This window comes from Phyllobates terribilis, unplaced genomic scaffold (assembly GCF_046119375.1).
Source record: "Phyllobates terribilis strain yellow unplaced genomic scaffold, ASM4611937v1 Scaffold_11__3_contigs__length_659146591, whole genome shotgun sequence".
Taxonomy (NCBI): domain Eukaryota; kingdom Metazoa; phylum Chordata; class Amphibia; order Anura; family Dendrobatidae; genus Phyllobates; species Phyllobates terribilis.
This window is the reverse complement of record NW_027362771.1, coordinates 371,379,222-371,407,122: the sequence shown is the minus strand read 5'-3', so window position 1 is coordinate 371,407,122 and position 27,901 is coordinate 371,379,222. Positions and strand designations below refer to the sequence as shown.

General features: G+C 42.9%; 1 protein-coding gene across 3 annotated transcripts in view; it reads left to right on the top strand.

The window, feature by feature from the left end:
* ENTREP2 (endosomal transmembrane epsin interactor 2) overlaps window positions 1-27,901 on the top strand; it is a 1,396,283-nt gene that overhangs the window by 1,051,592 nt on the left and 316,790 nt on the right. For all 3 annotated transcript variants that reach the window (XM_073652930.1, XM_073652929.1, XM_073652931.1), the window contains exon 5: window positions 23,338-23,445. In XM_073652930.1, coding sequence (XP_073509031.1) covers window positions 23,338-23,445 — 108 coding nt within the window. The remainder of the gene's footprint in view (window positions 1-23,337; window positions 23,446-27,901) is intronic.

Genomic DNA, 27,901 nt, shown 5'->3' with positions numbered 1-27,901 from the left:
GAAACTGAAATCAAACAGTTTTCAACTCAAAACTTTATTCTAGGTGATGTTACATTTTCACATAGGACCCCTTGTTCGAAAGGAGCTTCTGAACTCTCTCGTCCATTGAATTTGTCAGGTTTTGGATGGTTTCTGCTTCAATTGTTTTGCATGAGGACAGAATACCCTCCCAGAGCTGTTGCTTAGATGTGAACTGCCTCCCGCCATCATAGACACTCCTTTTGATGATGCTCCAGAGGTTCTGAATGGGGTAGAGGTCAGGGGAGCATGGGGGTCACACCATAAGTTTGTCCCCTTTTATGCCCATATCAGCCAGAGATGCAGATGTTTTATGTGCAGCATGAGATGGTGCATTATCATGCAAAAAAATGATCTTGCTGTGAAATACACGGTTCTTCTTCTTGAACCATGGCAGGAAGTGCTGTTTGAGAAAATCCACATACATTATGGAGTTCATCTTTAGCGCCTTCAGGGATCCTAAAGGGGCCGACAATCTCTCTCCCCATGATTCCAGCCCAAAACATTACTCCACCTCCTCCTTGTTGGCGCTGTAGCCGTGTTTGCGTGGGGTGTCCATCAACCAGCCATCCTCCACTCCATCCATCTGGACCATCGAGCGCTGCACGGCACTCATCCGTGAACAAAACAGTTTTGAAATCAGTCTTCATGTAATGTTTGGCCCACTGGAGCCATTTCTGCTTGTGTGAAGTGGATAGAGGAGGTCGACAGGATGGCGTATGCACAGCTGCAAACCTCTGAAGGACCCTGCATCTTGTTGTTCGGGGGACGTTGGAGGCACCAGCAGCTTCAAAAACTTGTCTGCTGCTATGACAAGGCTTTTGTGCCGCTGCTCTTTTAACCTGACGTAATTGCCTGTAGGAAAGAGTCCTCAATTTGCCCTTATCAGCACGCACACGTGTGTACTGTGAATCAGCTACATACTTCTTGATTGCCAAGACACTTCATCCTGATCATCGCACAATGTTGATTGTAGTCATGCCTTGACCTAAACACTCCACAATTTGTTGCTTCTCAGCAGCCGACACATCCTTTTTCTTTCCCATTTTGGCAGAAAATGTAGGCTGCTTAATAATGTGAGACAGCCTTCTTAAGTAGTCTTGCCTTTCATTGGACACACCTGCCAAACTAATTAGCACAGGTGTCTGCAATTGCTTACAGTGATATAAAGAGCCCTGACACACATCACCATCAATGAGTTTAACTGACAAAGAAACAAATTCTTCCCTTATCACTCGTAAACACTTTTTGCATAATAATTTGGAACACAGTGTACATGTGCTTTTCCACAAAACACCAGTGGTTCACGTAGTGAATCTTACAGTTCTAACTTGCCAACCGTGGTCTGTATGGAGTTGTTCAATAAAGGGCCCAAAATTAAGATAACATAGATGGGAGAGGTCTCTATGAATAGGAATTCCTAAGTATTTGATACCCTGTGAGGGCCAGGCAAAGGGAAAGTTGGACTGGATGGAATCCTATATGGATTTGGGGAGGGAGACATCGAGGGCCTCAGACTTCGCTGCATTGATTTTAAAATTTGACCATGTAACAAAGTGATCTATTTCAGCCATAACAGCATGGATGGATATATGTGATTGAGTGATATATACTAGGACATCATCAGCAAATAGAGAGCACTTGTACTCGGTGCCTCCCACCTCAATCCACCTAATATTGGGGTTATGGCGAATTGATGAGAGCAGGTGCTCCGTCACTAGGATGTATAAGAGAGGGGACAGAGGACATCCCTGCCTTGTCCCATTGGTGATTGTGAAAGGTGATGAAAATTTTCTGATGCACCCCCTGGGCCTTGGGACACCCGGAGCCGGACCCTTTTTGGTGGATGCTGGTGGTTGTAGTCTTCGTGGCAGCGACCCGGTTCCGTGGCTCAGGGTGGTCAAACCAGTGGCGGAACTATTTATGTGGTTTTGATGTTTAAATGTCCGACTACACCACCAGTGGATTGCGGTCAGAGTGAACCGCCGCTGCAGGGCAGACCGCTGAGGCTGGTGTTGTGGGTGCAGCAGAGCGTAGCATAACTCCCCACGGGAGGAGTATAGCCTCAGGGCAGTGTATGCGGAGGATGGGGGTGATGGTGCAGGGCAGCAGCAGTAACGACACGGAGTCAGTGATGCAGTCCAGGGCCTTTACTCACAGTTCTTATTATCCAGACCACGTCTGCAGGTAACGGCTGCCCACGTCGTACTGTGCTCACCAGGTGAGGGGCTCAGACAACTCCCAGATAACTTTGGAGCGCTTCACAGGACCCCCTTTGTGTGTCCTTTGTCTGGCCTTTCTTACCAACCCTTCTGTCCGGCTGCCTCGGGCCTCCTCTTGGTAAACTTGGCGCCAGTTTCCCTGACCCTATGTGGTGCCTTCCTAGCGGGTGTAGCGAGGGGCTGCGCCACATAAAATGTTACAGCCTCCGGTTTCTAGCTGAGGGTCGTTTCCTGCCTCCACTAGTTTCGGGGACCAGTCTCCCCCTTTGGCCTGACCCCTCCACGCAGGTGGATTCGGGCGTGCGGTGGCGACTCGCCCGTCCGCACCCCTGGGATCCCTTCATTCCTCGTTCCTGGAGCCTTCTCCGCTCCTCTTCCTTCCTTCTCCCTCTTCCAGGCCTGGGCCTCTGTTACTAGGCCCGCCTCCGGAGCAGAGCTCATGCAGAGCCCCTGCTCCCTGCCACTTCTGCTCAGACTTCTCTGCACTGAACTAAGATGGTGCCCACCTTTTATACTCCCTTCTCAATGCACCCAGAAACTGCTTCCTCCCTGCTCCTGCACTACAGGGCTCCCCTTCCTCAGTGTTCCCTCCCCCCACTCCAGCCAGGGACAGGGACTGTCGTGCCCATCTCAGAGGCATATTGGTCGCCCTGCCCCACGGCAATGTGGTGTAATGCATGCAGGTGTCGGGTCCTGATCCACACTCCATCCTTACCTGAGAGTGAGATATCACACCTCTGGGTGAGGTGCAATACCTCTGTAGCAACCGAGCCCTCAGGGTGCTACAGTTCAATTTATCTTCAGCCTAGGTGACGTATTGTGATACAGGGCCGTGATTTTGGCTATAAAAGGGTCCCCTAGACCCCTACCCCAAGCTTTTTAAGAGAATCATATATGGCGTGCCAGGAGACTCTATGGAATGTTTTCTCAGCATCCAACGAGAGTATCTAATTACAAATTTTTAACTGCATCTAGCCCAGGAAATACTTTGTGCCTATAATGAAACAAGAACCGAACAACATGGTACAATTTCATAATAAGTCAAATAAGGTACTCCTACATAAACATTAGACCTAAAGAGAATAGGAGTGAGACACCCTATAAAGAAGTACAAGGAGATATAAATGTATTAAAATAGCATTTTATTGAATAGAAAGATAGATAAAAATTATTGTTGTGACACTAAGAAAAAAGATCAAGGCAGGGTCAGAATACACACATAGCAACCACGGCTATACGTTAGTGGGTCCCCCAAAATGTTAGATAAGGAATTCCATTGATCAATAAATAATCCATAAAGCAACTAGTCTAGTACTTATAGATATAGTGACAACATCCATATATAAGTCCAAAAATGCCGGTCAAAAGAAGGACTGACAGCTACATGATACGGTAAGCAACAGGAGAAGTCACGTGATCCCAAAGGTAAACGGGATCCAAACCTAAAACTCACCCATGGGGACAAAAGTAACCACAAAGCCGTGCTGCAAGCCCCGACGCGCGTTTCGCGTGGCTTCCTCGGGGGGCTGTGGCTGTGGATGAAGTAGGCACCATTAAATACCCCCTTACAGGCCATCGCTGATGGGAGCAGCGCATGCGGAGTGACTACGTCCCTCCCCGGGCGTCGCGTCACGTGCAGGCCAGTTTCCCGGGGGATCGCGGGCAGGGACGCAAAAGAGCCGCGTCACTACCCACAACCCCCTCGTACGGAAGCCCGACGGGACGCGGCCGGAGGAGACGGCACTGAGCATGCGCGGCACAGCGGCGGCCATAAGGAAAGAGGGCAAACATATGGGCAAAGGCAGACCCCAAGGCCCAAAGGTACCAGTCACCGTAATGAGTGAAATGTCTAGGAGATACAGGAGGAAAGGTAGTTGTCCTCATATTATAGAGGGGGCTATCAGTACACATATGAACATAATCAGATAAACATATTTGTATATGCCAGACAATACATCAGTAATCCCAATACAGGTTAATACAGAGTTCAAAAGCAATATACTAAAAATATACATTCATCATTGGGTACGATATATAACAAATTGGCATAATAGATAGCCATCCAGACGATTGTTTGTAGTGTAGACATTTCAGGTGGCCAGTTCCATATGAATCAAGAGGGATCCTGCATATGATGTAGAGGTATAAATAATGGTGCCTAAATATGCAAAATATAAATAAGAAAAAGAAAAAAATTAAATAAAGAAAAATGTGAAAAGAGAATAAAAACCACAATTAAAAACGGAGGAGATGAGAAACTACAAAAAAGAGGAAAAACTGTTATTTTCATTGAGGCCCAGAGGGGTCACCATGTCCAGTGTAGCTATCCAGCGGCACTCCAACTGCGCCAAAATGCGCTTGTAATTGCCACCCCTGGTGCCTAGTTGCACCATATCAATCCCTATAAATTTAAGGAGTGAAGGGTCACAACCATGGCGCAACTTGAAGTGCCGCGGGACTGTCTTGAGTGTCGAGAAATCCGCAACATCCCTCGCAGCTAACACGTCCCTGACGTGTTCTCTGACACGGACTCGAAATTCACGGGACGTAAGACCCACGTAGTTTAATCCACATGGACACGTGGCCATATAGACCACGTACGTAGAGCTGCAAGAGATATGGCGGGTGATCCGAAACTCCCTACCCTGACCAACAGAGAATGACTTAGTCCGAATAATGTTTCGACAGGCCATGCATGACCCACAGGGATAACACCCCCATCGTGATTTGATCACCCCAAAAGGAGTAGGGGTAGGGGCAACGTAATGGCTCCTGACCAAAGAGTCCTTCAAACTTTTCCCCCTTCGGGCCGTCATCAAAGGTCTATCGGGCAAGATTTTGTTAAGTACTGGTTCTGTCTTAAGAATAGGCCAGTGTCTATTAAGAATCCCACGGATAGTCTGCCAATGGCTGTTGTATGTTGATATAAATCTAATGGGAGGATCTCCTCCATGCGATCTGTCAGAGTTGACCAAAAGGAGGTCACGTGGGGTTCTCTGAGCCCGTCTGTAACCTCTCCTAATAGATCGCGCACTGTAGCCCCGTTCCCGAAATCTTTCGCATAGGTCACGAGACTGAGCTTCAAATGCCGCATCGGTAGAACAGATGCGTTTGGCTCTAAGGTACTGTCCAACAGGAATGGCTCGAATAGTAGCCGGTGTATGGGCTGATGTTGCATGTAACAGTGCATTGACCGATGTTTTCTTACGAAAAACATCGGTCTGCAATAGGCCATCCTGCTGGACAGTAATGCCAATATCCAAAAAGTCAATATGGGTGAAGTCCCATATATATGTGAGTCTTATGTTCAATTCATTCCTATTCAAAAAGGCAATGAAATTATGGAGCTCAGTCTCGGAACCCTGCCAAATAACAAAAATGTCATCTATGTATCTAAACCAACACTGCGCATGGGTAGCGGCATGCGCGCCACCCCCTAAAATCTCCCTCTCCCAAAAACCGAGAAAGAGATTGGCATAGGATGGCGCACACGCCGCTCCCATCGCAGTGCCGCGTCTCTGAAGAAAGAAACGATCTTTGAATGTAAAAAAATTGTGGTTAAGTACAAATTCAAGTAGTTCCAAGACCAGTGCACGAAGGGAGACGTCCAGAGTACTGCTCTCAAGAAAAAACTCTACCGCACGCAAACCATCCGTATGGCCAATACTGGTATATAATGATTCAACATCAACAGCCACCAACAGACTACCCGGGTCAAGATATATGCCATCGATTTTACTAAGGACGTCCCCAGTGTCTCTGACATAGGAGGGCAGCGTCTCCACCAAAGGGTGCAAATAGTGCTCAATAAATTTACAAATGGGGTCGCACAGCCCACCAATGCCAGAGACAATGGGACGTCCTGGTGGGTCCAAGAGGTTTTTATGGATCTTTGGGAGTAAGTAAAAGGTCGGAATGACCGGATACTTAGTACAGAGGCCATCAAAAACTTTTTTGGGGATAATACCCTGTTCGTATGCACGTTCTAAAATGTCAAAAAGATTTGCTCTGAAGGATGTCATGGGATTGTCAGGTAAGGTGCTATAAGATGTACGGTCTCTGAGAAGTTTAAAAGCCTCCTTCTCATACTTCGTAATAGGCCAGATCACAACATTTCCCCCCTTGTCCGCCGGTTTAAAGACCACATCTTTTAATGATTGTAGCTCATTTAGAGCTTGTCTCTGTTCCATCGTAAGATTATGGTACTTTGATCTTCCGGACAAAGCCCTAAGGTCCCTACTCACCAATTTGTTAAATATTTCCACTTGTGGGCAGAGGGAAAAGGGGGGAAACGTCGTAGATCTGGCCAAAACAGAACTCGGAAAAGTACCTGCTTGAGTTGAAGTGCCTTCGCCCTCTAACTCCTCCAGAGCCGACAGAGCCTCTCTCTCTAAAGTCGTGTCCAAATTACAGTCAGGCATTGTTTTCACATGTAGTTTGCGTAGTGTCACTTTTCTAAGAAATAACTGTAAGTCCTTCAGTACTGTAAAAAAATTATAACCATTAGTCGGAACAAAAGTCAAACCCAAAGAGAGAACTTCCTTTTGACTATCAGACAAAATATGTGTAGACAGATTAATTACCTCTAAGTTGTTTGATTTGGGTTTCTTCTTCAAAACATTGGGAGGGGTCAATTTACGTTTTGAATATGTTTTGCCCCTTAACTGACCATACTGTTGATCACCCAAAGTTTTTATACCACCAGAGTTGGATTGATTACTTCTAGGTAGTTCTTCATCCATAGAGGATAATGATGAAATGGAATTCCACCGATTACCCGGTGTCTGTCTATTGGGGCCTTTATTCCCTTTCCATTTGTAGACCCGTTTAAGATTAAAGTCGGAGAGATCTCTCTGATATTTTTTGGTCTTAATCGTCACTATATCCTTCTCCCATTTAAGGAAGTCAGAATCCAAGTCCGCATTGAATTTCCTCCACATCTCAGGGGTCAGTTTAGCTATTAAGGTATCCTGTAAACGACTAATCTCTATGTCAATAGTCTGTAGAGAGGATTCATTGGATTTAATCAAGAGTTCCATATAGCCCTTAGAGCATGTAGAGGATAAATGTTCCCACTGCGTCTTTAATGTGTCATCTTCAAAGTTGTATGCTGGAAAAACCTGAACACGTAGACCCCTGGGGATAAGCCCCTTAGCAATATAACGTTCAAGAAAAGATTTATTCCACCAAAGGCGGATCTTTTTGTTATGTAAAGTTCTCAATTGATCAAGTAGTTCCTCATTCTCCCCCGTATTTAAAACCACAGTGGTTTCCTCCCCAAAAACCTTGTTAAGTTGCATGAGCCAGGTCTGCTCACGTGTTTTATGATCCATTTGTTCGGATCCACACACTGTGAAAAAACACAGTATTAGCCAATAATGAAACAAGAACCGAACAACATGGTACAATTTCATAATAAGTCAAATAAGGTACTCCTACATAAACATTAGACCTAAAGAGAATAGGAGTGAGACACCCTATAAAGAAATACTTTGTGCCTAGTAGCAGTGTCTGCTAGTCAGCGGATTATCCCGGCTGTTAAGCAAGCTACACCACCTGTAGTTTGGACACTTAATTTTTTCAAAGGAAATGCTTCGGGACCACGGGATACTCAGTGAAGAGCATCAGGAGGCACCCCAAGGCATAGGGGCTGGGACTGGCAGTAGGATGCCTTGCGGTGGACAGCCGAGCTCGATCCTTATAAAAGCTTTTTAACTGCAGCAGCTTTAGTGGACGCTACTGGAGCTGGAATTACGCGGCTGCTGGCATGAGACTTGCCCTCCAATAGATCCTTGTAAATGGATTTAAAGTGTATTCATTCAAATTAGAGAGACAATTTAAATTAAAAAGCTTAGAGCTGCCTCCACCACAGGGGGGCTCGCTCGACCCACCAGCGGACAGGCACCAGTATTGGGAGAGGGGGGCTGGCCGTCAGGGTTCACCGCGGCTCTGGCACAAACCCGGCGACACGGAGGTGGCACGGGCAGGAGCGGACTGAACGTGTCGGCTTCTCACTTTTTGGATTTTAGAAGGGCATGACATGCCTGTATCTGTGTTTCCCCCTCCTTTTACTCCTCCACCTTTTTTCTTTTCGCATGACTATATGTACTTGTCACTTTTCCATGTGTTAGTTGTGTCTTCTGAGCAGTTTGTCAGATTTTGGACACCTTTGAAGGTGTTTTCTATGTGTTTCTATGTGTTTTTGTTTGCCTGCCATTGGTTTTAACGGTGTTCGAAGGTGTTCGACGAACAGTTCGACGAACAGTTCGGCGAACACACGGGTGTTCGACGAACCGAACCGAACTCGAACACTACGGGGGTGGCTCAACACTAATTATAAGCTGACATCAACCCCAGCCCTATTATCCCACTGCCACTGCTACAGGGCAGTGGAAGAGCGAGGCTAAGTGCCAGAATTGGCGCATCCTATGGATGCACCATTTCTAGGGCGGCTGACGGCTGGTGTTTCTAGCCTGGGAGGGGGCCAATATTCATGGCACCCTTCCTGGGCTTAATATCAGCCCCCAGCTGTCTGCCTAGCCCTTGCTAGCTATAAAAATAGGGGGGACCCCACGTCATTTTTTTTTGGGGTCCCCCATTTTAATAGCTAGTAAAGGCTAGGTATTCAGCTGGGGGCTGATATTAGTAGCCTGGGAAGCTCCGTGGGTATTACCCCCTTCCCAGGCTTCAAACATCTGCCCCAGCCGTCTGCTTAACCTCCGCTAGAGACTAAAATTACGGGGAACCCCACACCAATTTTTTTTTTAATAAATCCTTTATTTTAACACTAAATGACAAGTACAGTAATCTACACTATCACTGTACTTATTATATATGTGACTGACATGTTTCTATCTATCTAATTTATGCGTGATGCTCTATTCTTTCTGTTCTAAATTGTCGGGTACCGATGCTGAATTGCCGCCGGCTTTTTTAAAGAGACGGTGCATGAAAACACTATTATTTTTTTTAATAAATCCTTTAACACTAAATGACAAGTACAGTAACCAACACTGTCACTGTACTTCTTATATATGTGACTGACATGTTTCTATCTATCTAGTCTATGTGTGATGCTCTTTTCTTTCTGTTCTAAATTGTCGGGTACTGGTGTATGCCGCTGCTGAATTGCCGGCTTTTCATGTTTCACTGTGAGCACTTTTCCCATCGATTTGGGCAACCACTGTAATGCCACAACCCCCATGGCTGTGGCATTACAGTGAGTGGCAGACAATCCCTGCATGATGTGAAAAAATCCAGTTACGCTTTTGGTGCACGAACAGTTATCGAACATAACCTCCCCGAACAGCCGAATTTTTTGCAAATCGTTCGCATTCATTGAACGACTCGAACACTGCCCAAAACAGCTCGAATTTGAGATTGGCGAACAGTTCTATTCGAACACCGCTCATCTCTAATGCTAAGTGATTTCCAGGATTGGAAAATTTTGGCACATGGGCTCAGCATTTAATAAACAGTGCTATATATTTCCCTTAGTGTAGCGCAGCAGAGTTTTATACATCCACTATTTTCTAAAGTAAGGGGCAAAAGCAAATGTGCTATAAGGCAAGTACTGTATCATGCACATTTTGAGCTTTTATGTAGATATTTCTAAATTCATCTACTTTTCAGTTCTGTTTTGAAATAACACAGAGATTCTTTACAACTATTGTAGTTACGTGACACATTTGCTTTTTGAGGTTTAGCAGCACCTTAGAAAATTAAATTTGCTTGTCAATGACTACAAAGGTGGAAATATGATGCTAGCAAGCAGTGATGAAAGTGGAGCAAGGGACATTTTTTTCTAATGCTATTAAAAAAAGTGTGTTACATAAAAAATACTGTGCAAAAGGTTGGATGGGCTTAGATTCCAAAGCGCATGTTTTCGTAACATAAAAAGCATTAATCTTTTATTTGTGACTGCATTGTGTCATTTATAGTTGTATTATAAAGAAATTAATCCTTTAATTCAGTTTTAATGTTCAATTGGATTATCTTGATCCTGTAAATATTAGTGTGATCAATCGCTATTTTTTCTGTTCCTGTTGTGCATTAACATAATAAAGAAAGTGAAAGAGATTTAAGCTTTTTTTATCTGTTTTAAGAGATTCTGAGAAATCCGTAATCACCTTGTAACCTTTAACCTGGAGAAATGTTCATTGCAACCAGCATATGATTAACAGATTACTCATCACAAAGAATAATAGCTCTTTAATATCACTCATGTCACAACTGATTATCCTGAATTTGTATGCATATGCAAAGAGCTGTATGAATATGGCATTTAAACTTTCGATATCCTTAAAGAGTTATTCTCAGAATCGGATTATTTTTCACAGAGCACAGTAAATGCATACTTATTGTTAATATACAGACTAAGCCAAACATAACATTTATTTCTTGTATATTTGTGTCTTTTTTCATCTCCATCTGCTTCTTGTGCAACTTAGATGGGTGGATCTATTCTTTCACTGCTAAAGCTACATTTCCCAGCAGCACTTGCCTCTCCCCTATCCTGTCTACTCCTGACTAGCCCCATTCTGAGTTATCATCAAGATAATTTAAGTGTAGAATTCACCCTGCCAGAACTATTATAGCTTCTGCCATCTACATCAGTATAGCTGCCTGTGTGATTTTATATTATTATTAGCTCATTAATAACAGAGCTCAACTCTCCTGCACTCCTCTACAACAGAGCCTGTAAATATTAAGCACTGCAGAGATGTGAGCTGTGTTCGTGGCCTGGTGCTGAGAAATCAATGATGTAAAACTGCAAATGCTGCTATTTTAATACATATGGCAGAGGATTATCTTCTGTCATATGCATCAATGGAGCAGCATTTGGAGTTTCACATCACTGATCTGTCAGCAGCAGGCAGCAAAAACAGCTTAACTCCTCTCATCTCAGCCACTCTCTTTATTGCCCCATCTTGCAGTATATCACCCTTTTCAGCTCCTGTTTACACAGCAACATACTGCAGTCCTGAATATATCCCTCTCTTCAGCAACATTCTGCAGTATATCATTCATTTCAATCTTTTCTTTACAAAGCTCCATCCGGCATTACTTTGCTCTTCTTGATTACCAGCACACAACCGGTCACACCACTGATTTCAGGTATTAACTTTCTACTGCATTGAATAAGGCTCAGCCCTTTCCCATGACATAATCCCTCACAGGAGCAACTCCATTTTAGAGAAGAGCAGAGCTATGCTGTCAGGAAACAGGCCATGAGAGACTGCACTATGCATAATCCACCAGGAGCACTGGAACTACAGTAGGATGGATCTATTGGCAACTGGGGGGTAAATAAAGCCTTGAGGGGCATCCTTTTGGGAGTGATGTGTGCGAAATGGGGCAGATTTAAACACAAGTTATAATGGCACAAATGAATACATATACAGTTATATGAAAAAGTTTGGGCACCCCTATTAATCTTAAGCTTAATGTTTTTTAAAAATTGGTGTTTTTGCAACAACTATTTCAGTTTGATATATGTAATAACTGTTGGACACAGTAATGTTTCTGCCTTGAAATGAGGTTTATTGTACTAACAGAAAATGTGCAATCTGCATTCAAACTAAATTTGACAGGTGCATAAATATGGGCACCCATATCATTTTCTTGTTTTAAATACTCCTACCTACTTTTTACTGACTTACTAATGCACTTTTTTTAGTTTTGGAACCTCATTGAGCTTTGAACTTCATAGCCAGGTGTATGCAATCATGAGAAAAGCTACTTAAAGTGGCCACTTGCAAGTTGTTCTCCTGTTTGAATCTCCTCTGAAGAGTGGCATCATGGGCTCCTCAAAACAACTGTCAAATGATCTGAAAACAAAGATTATTCAACATAGTTGTTCAGGGGAAGGATACAAAAAGCTGTCTCAGAGATTTAACCTGTCAGTTTCCACTGTGAGGAACATAGTAAGGAAATGGAAGAACACATGGACAGTTCTTGTTAAGGCCAGAAGTGGCAGGCCAAGAAAAACATCAGAAATGCAGAGAAGAAGAATGGTGAGATCAGTCAAGGACAATCCTCAGACCACCTCCAGAGAGTTGCAGCATCAACTTGCTGCAGATGGTGTCACTGTGCATCGGTCAACTATACAACGCACTTTGCACAAGGAGAAGCTGTATGGGAGAGTGATGCGAAAGAAGCCGTTTCTGCAAGCATGCCACAAACAGAGTCGGCTGAGGTATGCAAAAGCACATTTGGAGAAGCCAATTTCTTTTTGGAAGAAGGTCCTGTGGACTGATGAAACCAAGATTGAGTTGTTTGGTCATGCAAAAAGGCGTTATGCATGGCGGCAAAAAAACACAGCATTCCAAGAAAAACACTTGCTACCCACAGTAAAATTTGGTGGAGGTTCCATCATGCTTTGGGGCTGTGTGGCCAATGCCGGCACCGGGAATCTTGTTAAAGTTGAGGGACGCATGGATTCCACTCAGTATCAGCAGATTCTTGACAATAATGTTCAAGAATCAGTGATAAAGTTGAAGTTACGCAGGGGATGGATCTTTCAGCAAGACAATGATCCAAAACACAGCTCCAAATCTACTCAGGCATTCATGCAGAGGAACAATTACAATGTTCTAGAATGGCCATCCCAGTCCCCAGACCTGAATATCATTGAACATCTGTGGGATCATTTAAAGAGGGCTGTCCATGCTCGGCGACCATCAAACTTAACTGATCTGGAATTGTTTTGTAAAGAGGAATGGTCAAAAATACCTTCATCCAGGATCCAGGAACTCATTAAAAGCTACAGGAAGCAACTAGAGGCTGTTATTTTTGCAAAAGGAGGATGTACTAAATATTAATGTCACTTTTCTGGTGAGGTGCCCATACTTATGCACCTGTCAAATTTTGTTTGAATGCAAATTGCACATTTTCTGTTAGTACAATAAAACTCATTTCAAGGCAGAAACATTACTGTGTCCAACAGTTATTACATATATCAAACTGAAATAGCTGTTGCAAAAACACCAATTTTTAAAAAACATTAAGCTTAAGATTAATAGGGGTGCCCAAACTTTTTCATATAACTGTATATATATGTTATTGCAAGACAAAAATGTGAATTTGGGAATTACCCTTTAAATTCCCCTCTTGTAAAACATAGTTATGATATTCGATGTTATTAAAGGGAATCTGTCACCACATTTGAGCGATTTGACCTATTAATATGGGCATACAGGTTATAGATAGCTGAAAAAAAAAGTCCTACTTGTATGCCTCATGGATAATGCCTTGTTGTGGGAAAATCATCTGTAATCTCTTTATGTAAAGGAGTTCTTCCAGGCTATGGGGCAGACACTGCCGCCTACTTCATTATCCCATCTTTCTCCTCCCACATCATCAGTGTGTCCTTGTGACGTCAGGTGCGGGGCCGGAAATCCCGCACCTGCGCATTACAATTGCCAGTGTTCTTTGGAGCACAGAAAAGGCGCAAATGACTTACTCACTGTGCAGGGCAGGAGAAAGGAAGCTGGGAATTGTTCTTCTTTCATTGGTTTAGTGTTAACAGCAGAAAGTTTGTAAATTTTGCTAATAAACCCAATTTGCAATTGGGGGGTTGAATAATTTTGATTGCAACTGTAAAAAAGCAAATGAAGAAAGGAGTGCTCTATGAATTTAATAGCATCACAATACCAGATGTTATGTTGTTAAATTGTAGCAGATTGTCTACAAGAGAGAATTGTAAAATGGGAAGATCCACCAGCTCATCACCAAGAGCTTCCAGTAAATAGTAACCAAATGTGCAATAAAAATATTTAAAGCTATTTTTATTTTAGTCATCATTTAATTTTCTCCTTTCATTTCATAGTTTTACATTACAGTGAAAGGTCACTGCATTTTTATAACAGCAAGTCACTCAGCATGTCTTCAGCAAGATATGTTCTGTCACATAGTATAGTACGATCTGATCTGCAATAGAAGTAGGAAGCATTTCTATAACAAATAGATTCTGAACATGCAGTCTTCTATGTATTTACAGTAATATCCATGACTGCACAAGTGGAGAGACAAATCTATGCTGATATGCTTCATTACATATAATGTATGCCAAGGTGTCCTCTGCTTCTAAACCTGTCCTGAATGCTACTCTCTGGGACACATTGCGTGCAGTCAAGCAAGAGTTTATCATCTGCAGGTTACACCATGATACAGAGCAGTACAGTGCATTTCAAGTTATCTTGCCCTTCAGAGAGTTGTATAATTCCTTGCACAGCAAATTGTTTCATGAGATCCTTAAAATGAACCAAGTAATCCCTTGGGGCAGCTGTTAAACTTACCAAGAAGCTGTTTGGTCCATACTGCTGCTCTGTATTCAGTTCAGATCTTAAATATATGTATAATCTGCAAGGATAAAACCTGAAGAGCATCGCAGTCTTTTCTTTTTATTGTCTATATATGTGATTATATGTATTACATTATTTGACTCATCTGCTTTGATTAAACAGAAAGAGATCCATTATCTCCAACTAATGGCTCACGTGCTATTGTGAAATTATAACACTAGTTGGAGGCTGTAGGAGCATGATGGAAAATTATAGTTTATTAATCAAACATTAAAACGAAAGGATAAAACTCCTATACACTAGACATACTGTATGTATATCAATTTAGAGTAAAAATCCAAATAGATTAGGGTGATGAGGAATAGAAAGTTAAATAGATAGGCTCTGTGATCTATCCTGATGATCATCTGCTCTACTCTTCTGCTTGTAGACTTAGCCCCGAATGTTGTTTAGGCCAACTTAAAAGTGTTAAGCCGCGACTGTGTTATACCTTGCTACTGCAGACATCTATAGTGCATTAATGAAAATATACTCAAACAAATATATAAATCATTCCCTACATGGGAGGCTAATTTATGTTCATCAGATGTTGCTGCTTCACTGCTCTTTAATGCACTGCTCAATTAATGCAGAGCTTTCATCTATGACTACATTTTACCTACAGTGTCTACAGAGCTCTAAAATAGTCTGCAACATACCTCCTATGTTATCAATGGTTCAGGCTGCAGCTCTGCCACCTCAGATTGGCTGCTGTGTGTGAACAAACTAATAGTGACGGACTGGTACAGAAGGGAGAGAGCCCTGCGCTTGAGGACTTTCATGATATGATGATATGGCCGCCACAGAGCCCTGACCTCAATATCATTGACTTTATCTGGGGTTACAAGAAGAGACAGAGGAATTTTTGCAAGCCTAGATCCAGAGAAGATCTGTGGTTAGTTTTCCAACATGTTTGGAACAACCTCCCTGCCAAGTTCTTTCAAACACTGCGTGCAAGTGTACCTCGGAGAATTGATGGTTTGATAATAGTTAAGCCTAGATCCACAGAAGATCTGTGTTTAGTTCTCCAATATGTTTGGAACCATTTCCTTGTCCTGTTCCATCAAAATCTGTGTGCAAATGTACATAGAAGAATTTATGTTGTTTTGAAGGCCGGGGTGGTCACATCAAATACTGATTTGGTTTAAGTTTTTCTTTTATTTATTCACTTTGCGCATATATATATACAGTATATATATATATATATATATATATATATATATATATATATATATATATAAAACGTATTTTTCAGACCATAAGACGCACTTTTTTCCCCAAAATTTGGAAGGAAAATGGGGGGTGCGTCTTATGGTCCGAATGTTACTTTACCAGTGGTGGTGGAGAGGGGATGGCAGGGTCCTCCGGCGGCGGCAGGGGCGAGGTGCGGCTGGAGCCTGTACCTTTGCTGGAGTGGCTGGTGTCGGGTGGTGAACCAGAGGAGCTGGGGCCTGTGCCGGGCTGTGAGTGGCGTCCGGCGATGTGGCAGAGCAGCGCGTGCGGCTTCCGGTGGCCGTGGCCATCTTCCTGAGGCCGTGATCCACGGGAAAATCGCCGCCTGAGCCGGCGCATGCGCCGACCGGGAGCTCCGGTGGCCATTTTCCTGTAGATCACGGCCTCACGAAGATGCCCGCGGCCATCGGAAGCTGCACGCGCTGCTCTGTCACATCGCCAGACGCCGCTCACAGCCCGGGCAGGTGCGCAGGCCCCAGGCAGGCCCCAGCAGGTCCCCAGGCAGGTGTGCAGGCCCCAGGCAGGCCCCAGCAGGTCTCCAGGCCCCAGGCAGGTGCACAGGCCCCCAGCAAGTCCCCAGGCCCCAGCAAGTCCACAGGCCCCAGCCAGACACCGGCATCTCACCTCTTCTGCTACCTCCGGGTTCCTGAGGCAGGGAATGGAGGGTCCTGCGATCCTGCTCCACCATCACCGCAATTCACAGCTGCTGGAGCACTGGCTTCATGTATCCAGGGTCCGCAGCATTCCTCCACTTCCGCCGGGCTGGTTTCCTGAAAGACCCTGCCTCCTGCTCCACCACCCCCCAGGTAAGATACCTAATCAGACTATAAGACGGACCCCATCTTATAAAAAATATTTTTTTTCCTATTTTCCACCCCAAAATTTTGGGTACGTCTTATGGTCCGAAAAATATGGTATATATATATATACAGTACTGACTTCTCATTTAAAGATTTTTCTATATTTACATGACTATGAAAATTGTACATTCACACTGAAGGCATCAAAACTATGAATTAACACATGTGGAATTATATACTTAATAAAAAAGTGTGAAACAACTGAAAATATGTCTTATATTCTAGGTTCTTCAACGTGGCCACCTTTTGCTTTGATGACTGCTTTGCACACTCTAGTCATGAAAATACAGAAAAAATCATTAAATGAGAAGGTGTGTCCAAACTTTTAGTCTGTACTATATATATATATATATATATATATATATATATATATATATGTATATATATATATATACAGTTTATATATACGTGCATATATGTATAAAAATAAATGTACATATATTCATATACAGTCATGACAAGACTAAGTATGTTCTCTTTGAATTATGTTGTATTACATAGCAGTACATAAAAAACATCATAAAAGTTAGTTTGGTAACTACAACCACAGATGAACAACAATACATGACATATTACAGTAACTAGGCCAAAATGAATAAACAGTGTGTGAAAATTAAGTAGACCTCATAAATCAGTAGCTTGTAGAATCATAGAATTCAAAGAGAATGCACTTCGTTTCTCTCATGACTGTATATATGTCAGGAAAGATGCTGTGATGATCACAAGTTGTTTTGTTAGAATGCTGAGCCCTGATTAACATCACCATGACAACCATAAACATAATACTTATGGCTGATTAGCATGATCTTTCATGATAATTATGTTGCTGGATTCATACCTTCAAAGTGAAATGCTAATTGTTTTATTTGTATTGCTGCTCTGTACCCTTTCACTGCATGAAAGGCAGGTGTGTCCTACTTCTGTTTGTGAAAGAGCTCTTCCATGATTAGCAGTCAGGAGTCTCATGTTGAGTCAGATTTTGGCAAGTAGTATGGCAGCTTCCTGTAGAAATGGTTTGGGGTAACAAACCTATATGGATTTAAAGTGTATCTCCTGGCAATAAAATAAACTTGGATTGTGTTCTTGCTTCCTTATGTGTAATGATTTGTCTACTTTTTCTTGTAAACAGCATAATTTGTGATCCAGTTTGTTGCCTCCATTTTTGGCTACAAGTAGAAGCAACTTTGTTCTCCTTTATTTTCTCCAAGCCTTCCTTAAAGGCCAGGGTGAGAGCCAAGAATCCCTCTATCAGATTGTTACAGTGACTCACTTTGAGGCATCCAATCATCCATTCCTCGCATCACACTTTGAAGAGATGCCTGATTGAGAATTTTGGGCTTGTGTTATATTAGGTTTATATAAACATACACTTGGATCTGCCATTAGAGATGAGTGAATCAGGCAAAATTTTAATTTGTCTGTTCACGTAGTTTTTAACGGTAAATTCTACTCGCAGAGAATTTAATGACCCTTATTATGCTCTCACCAGATCCCAGAGCATAATAAACTTAATATGTAAAACATAATATAAATCTTTATACTCACCCCTCTGGCTTCTCTACTCCTCACCACCACCCATCCAGTCCAGTCCTTGTCGCATCTTCGGATCTGCAGCGGCAGCGCTAAGATCCCCCAGGTTTGCTAGGCATGGGAGGGTTCTGTGCATGCACCCGCGAAGGTCGCGGCACACTCTGTGACATTATGGGCCATGACCTTTGTAGTCACATGTGAAGAGCTCTACTGGTACTAGCAAACCTGGGTGCCCCGGCCTGGCAATTGTGGCCCTGGGGATTTCAGTGCCACCAACAGTGATCTGAAGATGCGACGAGGATGGTATGGTGGTGTTGAATAGCCCTGGGAGCGGAGAGGTGATAACGTTTTATTTTCATTTTTTTTTTATTTAAGGGCAACGGTCACCAATTTGATGAATCCGTGCAGAAGAGCATTTCAAAAAACAGCATTTTAGCTAATGTGGGTTATTGTCAACTTTTGAGTAGAATTCAATTCCACTGAAATTTTTCCATTCATGAATATCTGCCAGGCATTCATGTTCATTTCAGTAGTAAGACAGAGGTAAACAACTCCCAAACATTTCTAACTACCTCTTTGTTGAAATACAAAATTCCTATTTGTTTTCCTCTTGACATCTGCCATCAGATGAAGTTTGTGCATATCCTATACAACTCTATACATTCCATAAATCTCACCAACATCAACAGGTTCCATCTTAAGCTCCCCATATATATACATACAGTACAGACCAAAAGTTTGGACACACCTTCTCATTTAAAGATTTTTCTGCATTTTCATGACTATGAAAATTGTACATTCACACTGAAGGCATCAAGACTATGAATTAACACATGTGGAATTATATACTTAACAAAAAAGTGTGAAACAACTGAAAATATGTCTTATATTCTAGGTTCTTCAAAGTAGCCACCTTTTGCTTTGATGACTGCTCTGCACACTCTTGGCATCCTCTTGATGAGCTTCAAGAGGTAGTCACCGGAAATGGTTTTCACTTCACAGGTGTGCCCTGTCAGGTTTAATAAGTGGGATTTCTTGCCTTATAAATGGGGTTGGGACCATCAGTTGTGTTGTGCAGAAGTCTGGTGGATACACAGCTGATAGTCCTACTGAATAGACTGTGAGAATTTGTATTATGGCAAGAAAAAAGCAGCTAAGTAAAGAAAAACGAGTGGCCATCATTACTTTAAGAAATGAAGGTCAGTCAGTCCGAAAAATTGGGAAAACTTTGAAAGTGTCCCCAAGTGCAGTTGCAAAAACCATCACGCGCTACAAAGAAACTGGTTCACATGAGGGCCGCCCCAGGAAAGGAAGACCAAGAGTCACCTCTGCTTCTGAGGATAAGTTTATCCGAGTCACCAGCCTCAGAAATCGCAGGTTAACAGCAGCTCAGATTAGAGACCAGGTCAATGCCACACAGAGTTCTAGCAGCAGACACATCTCTTCAACAACTGTTAAGAGGAGACTTTGTGCAGCAGGCCTTCATGGTAAAATAGCTGCTAGGAAACCACTGCTAAGGACAAGCAACAAGCAGAAGAGACTTGTTTGGGCTAAAGAACACAAGGAATGGACATTAGACCAGTAGAAATCTGTGCTTTGGTCTGATGAGTCCAAATTTGAGATCTTTGGTTCCAACCACCGTGTCTTTGTGCAACGCAGAAAAGGTGAACGGATCGACTCTACATGCCTGGTTTCCACCGTGAAGCATGGAGGAGGAGGTGTGACGGTGTGGGGGTGCTTTGCTGGTGACACTGTTGGGGATTTATTCAAAATTTAAGGCATACTGAACCAGCATGGCTACCACAGCATCTTGCAGCGGCATGCTATTCCATCCGGTTTGCATCTAGTTGGACCATCATTTATTTTTCAACAGGACAATGACCCCAAACACACCTCCAGGCTGTGTAAGGGCTATTTGACCAAGAAGGAGAGTGATGGGGTGCTACGCCAGATGACCTGGCCTCCACAGTCACCAGACCTGAACCCAATCAAGATGGTTTGGGGTGAGATGGACCGCAGAGTGAAGGCAAAAGGGCCAACAAGTGCTAAGCATCTCTGGGAACTCCTTCAAGATTGTTGGAAGACCATTTCCGCTGACTACCTCTTGAAGCTCATGAAGAGAATGCCAAGAGTGTGCAAAGCAGTCATCAAAGCAAAAGGTGGCTACTTTGAAGAACCTAGAATATAAGAAATATTTTCAGTTGTTTCACACTTTTTTGTTAAGTATATAATTCCACATGTGTGAATTCATAGTTTTGATGCCTTCAGTGTGAATGTACAGTTTTCATAGTCATGAAAATACAGAAAAATCTTTAAATGAGAAGGTGTGTCCAAACTTTTGGTCTGTACTGTATATAAGACAGATTTGCATCCTTGTCCAAGCTAAGCATGCATGTGTATTTGAGGTCGGGAGAGATAATGAGCTTTCGGCCAACTGTTATCTAATGAGTAGGGCAGCTTTTACATAAATCTAATCTGTGTAGCTACTGTAGATTAGAATAATATAATCAGAAATATGCATGTTTTAAAATTTAGATGTAAAGTCTATCTGGTTAAACTCTTATCAACATCTGCCACACATGTATGGAGGATATGTACACTGCTTGTATGGAAACAGGCTCAGCAGCTGAGCCCACTCCTTATTGCATGGGTGCTGACTCTGTTACATAATAGGAACCTGAGAGTAACTACTGATTCAACAGTATAATCTTTTAAATGTCACAGTCAAAAATGACAGTGGTAATTAAAAGGCTTAAACATGGCAACCCTCGGTTCTGACAGCCATTGGCCACACAAACAATGCCAATATGGTGCCATTGATGATATGGTGCCAATGGGTTGTTATTGCAGCCGGTGGTTTGCTGAAAGCCCTCTTGTCTGACATGTTAGAACTCCTATGAAGCCCATCCAGTGTTATCAGAAAAATTACAATGCACAAAAAACAAGCCCTCATACAGGTCCACTGACAGAAGGAACAAAACTCAGAAACCATGGTCAAATGTGTGTCTTTTTTCATTATGTTACTACACTCTGATTTTCTTTCCTCACTTTTCAGTATAATATATGGCAAAGTGAATGGTGTCATCCAAAACTACAAATTATCCTGCAAAAAATAAGCACTCACAATATCATGTTGAAAGAAAAATATAAAAAGTTATGGCTTTTGGAAGAGGAAGGCAAAAAAAGAAAACAATAATTTGCCATCCAAAATCATCTGGCTATAAAGGAGCAGCACAGTGACTATGTGGTTAGTACTTGCAGTACTGGGGTCCTGGGTTCAAATCCCACCCAGGACAACAGCTGTAAGGAGTTTGTATGTTCTCCCCGTGTTTGCGTGGGTTTCGTTCGGGTTCTCCAGTTTCCTCCCACACTACAAAGACATACTGATAGGGAATATAGATTGTGAGCCCCAATGGGGAAAGTGATGATTATGTCTGTAAAGCGCTGTGGAATTAATGGTGCTATATAAGTAAATATAATAAGTAAAAGAAAATACTATATAAACACAGAAATGTTCTGATAAACTACAGTATGATGAACACCGACTTTACAATAATGTAAAGACATTATTGTAAAGTCATTCATTCAACTCATACCTACAGTGCACTTTGCTGAGCACTTCATCTGGGTTTCTGTAAGAATCCCTAAAAAACAGGATTGTTATGGAAACCCCGACAGAGCCCTGGCTGATCCTTTCACTATTATGAGGCGGATAGAGTCACTGTAGACACTGTCTTCATTGGACCCAGAAGTATTCGTCTTTTTCAAACTAGTACAAAAACGTGTCAAGCCATGTTTTTGTGTTATTCTGTTCTTTTGGCCCTCAATAGCACAGGGTAGGGTCATTAGCTAAGTTGGGTTACAAGAAATCAATTGATGGAATATCTGAAGTCATGTTTAAGTTTGTGAGGTTATGGACATGATAGCCAAACAAAAAGCATTTTTAGGCTATGTGCCCACGATGCAGAAATGCTCAGGATTTTTTCCTGAGCATTTCTGCGTCTCCCTGGCAGAAAAAAACGCATGCGGATTGTACATGCGTTTTCCTGCCAGGGACATGCGGATGAGAAGCGTTCTTCACATGCATTTCCGCATGCGGGTTGTCAAGCGCTTTTCAAGCGATTTTAGCATCACTTGGAAAGTTCTTGTAACAACTAGGTCACACTATATAAATCCATGCAAACGGCATGGATTTATATAGTGTGACCCGAGAGAATGGTTAAAAATAAAAAAATAAACTAATACTTACCTTCCGATGGCCCCTGAGACTTGCTGCGCTCCTGTGCTGGCTGCCGTCAGATCGCGGTACTGAAAAGACCTGCCGTCACATGACTGTGACGTCAGCGCAGGTCCTTCAGTCCTGCGCGATCTGTCAGCAAGCGAAGAGAAGGAGGCTGGGGGCCGTCGGAGCGTAAATATATATTTATTTTTTATTTTATTCCTTTTTTACAGCTTTTTTAATGGTACCTGGGTGTGGAACAGACTCTCCTCTCCTCTACACCCGGGTACCATCCGCACATTAGAACGCGCCAATTACGCAAGTACAGATGCAGTCTTGCTGAATTGGCGTGTTCTAATGCAAGTCAATGGCGGCGAAAACGCAGCACTTCCGCAAAATTAAATGGACATGCTACGGATTTTTGAGCGCAGCATAAACGCTGCGGAAAAATCTGCAGCATGGGCATTGAAAGTGCGGAATTGCATTGGAGACCATGGGGGAAGGTTTACCAAGCGTTTCCCAAACGTTTACGCTGCGGAAATTCCGCAGTGTAAATGCTTGAAAAACACATCGTGGGCACACAGCCTTACTCTGTTGGTTTGGGAAGCATAGTGAGGCTTTTTTTCCCATGATTATTCATCCTAGTAAAACTAAATTCACAGGGAAATATTAATAACATTTTGTTGTAATATGCTGTAATGACTAGCACAGAATTGTGATATATTAGTGTTCTGAAAGAGTTCATTTGCAAGGGGTTAAGATCTGAAAAAGCAACAGTGCAAACTAATTAATCCCACACTGAACAGATAGCAAGTGACAGCCGCTATTATCAAACCAATTAAACATGTTTGCAGTCCCGTCACATACATTTGTTAGATAAAACCTGATGGTTTTCTTTGCATTTTTTACAGGACCTGTTGTTCAGTGTCTGTGCTTTGAATATCATCTCTACAATTGTCTGTGCCTTGGCTACAGCGATGTGCTGCATGCAGATGGTTTCTGCTGATGTTCTACAGCTGGTAAGTAGCACAAAAGATATAGAACCCTTGGTTGCGAATTATTAATCCATCTACTCTGTGACCACTACAGCTCATTTTATACAAGCTCTGTTCTGCACGCTCATCATGTGCACCAAGAAAATCTTCCAATGTATACGTCAACATGCCCATAGACTTTATTGGCCAAATGTATACCAAAATGGAATCATCGAGTAGAAAAACTGAGAAAGCGGCACATCCGGAGTAGAGATGAGCGTTGTTCGACTTGAACTGTTCGCCAATCTCAAATTCGAGCTGTTTTGGGTGGTGTTCGAGCCGTTCGGCGAACACGAACGATTTGAGAAAAATTCGGCTGTTCGAGGATATGTTCGATAACTGTTCGTGCACCAAAATCATAACTGGATTTTTTCTCAGTAATGATGAAAATTAATGTTAATACGCAGTTTGAGTGTACAGCGGGGTGGGGGGAGGGGCAGGGGATGGATCTCTGCAGGAATAATGAAGATCTCCATTTTTTTTTCTCTTTCCCGCATTTACAGTGGGGAGGTGCAATCTGTCAGCCTATCAGCAGTGCACACACGGAGCGAAGTGCTTTTTTTCACACAAGCAAGGGCATGTGTCATTGGCAGTGTATGTCACATGTCCTTGCCCTATAAGACCAAGCCATTTTCCCCGTCGCCACCATTTTCTCACTGCTGCAGCTGCGTGTTAGACGGCACCGCTGTTGCTGTGTGCGCTATACCTTGTTAATTTCAAGCCAATTTTCGCACAAATCTACAGATAGCTTGGGAGTAGGGAATAGTTGTGATTGCAGTCCTTTTAAGGACTAGGTTACAGCATTTCCTACGACTTTTATCAGGCAGGTCTGTGCTCTTAAATAGATAGATTGTGGGAGTAAAGACTAATTGTAATTGCAGTCCTTTTCAGGACTAGGTTACATCAGTGCCTATCAGTTTTTTGCCAGGCAGGTCTGTGCCAGTGCTGTGCAAGTTTTTTTCACAGCATTTGGCTGAATCTAGCAAAGCTAATCCTTTTTGGCCTATTGCAGAGTGTGTTAGTCAGTGGAGTAGCCTATCTGTGTTGCAAGATATACCACCTGTGTATAGAATACCAATTTTTTTACTGCACCTAGTGAAGTAAAATCTTTTGGGCATAGCATCATTCTATTAGTCCATCTATACTGACCTCCATCAGGTTGCAAATTGAATATAATTTTTTTCTGCATCTAGCTCTGAAAAAATATTTGGGCTTCTAGCAGTGTGTGGGACTTGTTCTATTAGTCCATCTATACTGACCTCCATCACGCTGCAAATTCAAAATAATTTTTTGTCAGCATCTAGCTCTGAAAAAATATTTGGCCTTCTAGCAGTGTGTGGGACTTTCTCTATTAGTCCATCTATACTGACCTCCATCAGGTTGCAAATTAAAAATAATTTATATCTGCATCTAGCTCTGACAAAATATTTGGCCTTCTAGCAGTGTGTGGGACTTTCTCTATTAGTCCATCTATACTGACCTCCATCAGGTTGCAAATTAAAAATAATTTTTTGGCTGCATCTAGCTCTGAAAAAATATTTGGCCTTCTAGCAGTGTGTGGGACTTTCTCTATTAGTCCATCTATACTGACCTCCATCAGGTTGCAAATTAAAAATAATTTATATCTGCATCTAGCTCTGAAAAAATATTTGGCCTTCTAGCAGTGTGTGGGACTTTCTCTATTAGTCCATCTATACTGACCTCCATCAGGTTGCAAATTAAAAATAATTTTTTTCTGCATCTAGCTCTGAAAAAATATTTGGCCTTCTAGCAGTGTGTGGGACTTTCTCTATTAGTCCATCTATACTGACCTCCATCAGGTTGCAAATTAAAAATAATTTATATCTGCATCTAGCTCTGAAAAAATATTTGGCCTTCTAGCAGTGTGTGGGACTTTCTCTATTAGTCCATCTATACTGACCTCCATCAGGTTGCAAATTAAAAATAATTTATATCTGCATCTAGCTCTGAAAAAATATTTGGCCTTCTAGCAGTGTGTGGGACTTTCTCTATTAGTCCATCTATACTGACCTCCATCAGGTTGCAAATTAAAAATAATTTTTTTCTGCATCTAGCTCTGAAAAAATATTTGGCCTTCTAGCAGTGTGTGGGACTTTCTCTATTAGTCCATGTATACTGACCTCCATCAGGTTGCAAATTAAAAATAATTTATATCTGCATCTAGCTCTGAAAAAATATTTGGCCTTTTAGCAGTGTGTGGGACTTTCTCTATTAGTCCATCTATACTGACCTCCATCAGGTTGCAAATTAAAAATAATTTATATCTGCATCTAGCTCTGAAAAAATATTTGGCCTTCTAGCAGTGTGTGGGACTTTCTCTATTAGTCCATCTATACTGACCTCCATCAGGTTGCAAACTGAATATATTTTTTTTCTGCATCTACCTCTGAAAAAATATTTGGGCTTCTAGCTGTGTGTAGGACTTGTTCTATTAGTCCATCTATACTGACCTCCATCAGGTTGCAAACTGAATACAATTTTTTTCTGCATCTACCTCTGAAAAAATATTTGGGCTTCTAGCTGTGTGTGGGACTTGTTCTATTAGTCCATCTATACTGACCTCCATCAGGTTGCAAATTGAATATAATTTTTTTCTGCATCTAACCCAGCCAATAGTTTTGGCCTAATACCACAGTTTGGCCACTCAGCTCTGCTCGGTTCCCATCCATTGTTTTTTTGTGCAAACAACTCCAGAGTTGTGAATTAGTTAACCACCAAAATGAGTGGAAAAAGGCCTGCTGCTGGTGGAAAGGGGAATAGGCGTGTTGGGAAGGGGAAAAAAGGTTGTGTCCGTGGGGTAGGTGTTAAAGCAACAGTAACATCTGCAGAAGAAAGACCATCTTCAAGCCAAACTAAAATGTCTACTTCTTTTAGCGGACAATGTGATAAGATCCCTTTCTTACGGCCACGCCAATCGCTACAAATTCCAGATGAGGCACAAAAACAGCAGGTGCTTCAACGGATATCAAGTGCTCCTTTAAGTGGGCTCTCCTCCACATCAACTTCAACATCACAAATACTCCAGTCCTCAAAGGTGTCACCCCAATCGCACTTGCTTCCTCACAGCTCCCAAATCTCCAGCTGCCCGTCTGAGTATGAGGTAGAACAGATGGTTGAGTCTGCAGAGCTGTTTACTCATACTATAGCCTGGGAATCAGAGGTCGACTCCAGCGCTTCTGTGAATCCAGACGAGGAAATGATCTGCACTGATGCCCACAATCTTTATGAGTCGGATCCAGGACCAGACGCAGAAGGTTCTGACCATAATGTAGACCCTCGTTCCCAAACTGTAACTCCTGTTGGTGGAGACAATGAGGAAGACGATGATGAGACTCAAATACCTGATTGGAGCGACAACTTTAGTTTTTTGTCATGGCAGGAACAGGTTGGCTCTGAGGACGACGGGTGTGATAACGCACAGGGTGATGATGATGAGGTTGGAGATCCCACTTACTGTCAACCCACAGTCAGCCAAGAGATGAGGTCAGCAGAGGAGGTGGAGGAAGATGCTAGTGACGACGAGGTCAGGTTGCGCCTTCCTGGACAGAGACGTAGTACTGGAAGCACGTCAACAACTGCATCCTCAAACACAACTCTGCCTCTCACCACAAGTCGTGCTGGCTCTTCAGGTCGCATGGGTGCTAAGCCTTGCATAGCCTGGGCATTTTTTCAGATCGATAAAGATGACCCAACTCGTGTTATCTGTAACATTTGTCAGCAAAAGCTAAGTAGAGGCCAAAAAATACATAGTTTGAGTACTTCATGCATGAATCGGCACATGGACATGAAGCATAAGTTGCAGTGGGAAGCTCAGTGTGCTACAATGCGGCCTAGCCGGCCGGACCAACCACCGTCTGCCATATCTTGTGCATTCGCGGCCTCTTCATCCTCTGTGACTGGGGGGACAGCAGTCACACCTGTTTTGGGGCGCAGACCTGCCACCTCTTTACCCGCAACAGCCAGCGTGATTGGCAGGTCATCATTTTCTTTGGAGGTGGTAACACCAGCTGGTGTTGAGCGCTGTCCAACATCGATAGCACCACCTTTGGATCAAGGCAACCTAACATGTCCGCCTGCATCTTCCTCACAGACCGGCAGTTTGCCGGGGACACCCTTATCAACCCCGTCTAAGCACAATAGCCAGCCCTCGGTCCCTCAGATGTGGACAAGTAAAAGACCATTTCCTCCTAGCCATGAGAAAGCTAAGAGGTTGAATTTCACCATCTGCAAGCTCTTGGCTACAGAAATGCTGCCTTTCCGCCTGGTGGACACAGAGGATTTTCGAGACCTTATGTCCGTCGCAGTGCCCCAGTACCAGATGCCCAGTCGGCACTACTTCTCGAAGAAAGGTGTGCCTGCGCTCCACCAGCATGTCGCACACAACATCACCGCTTCTTTGAGAAACTCTGTGTGTGACAGG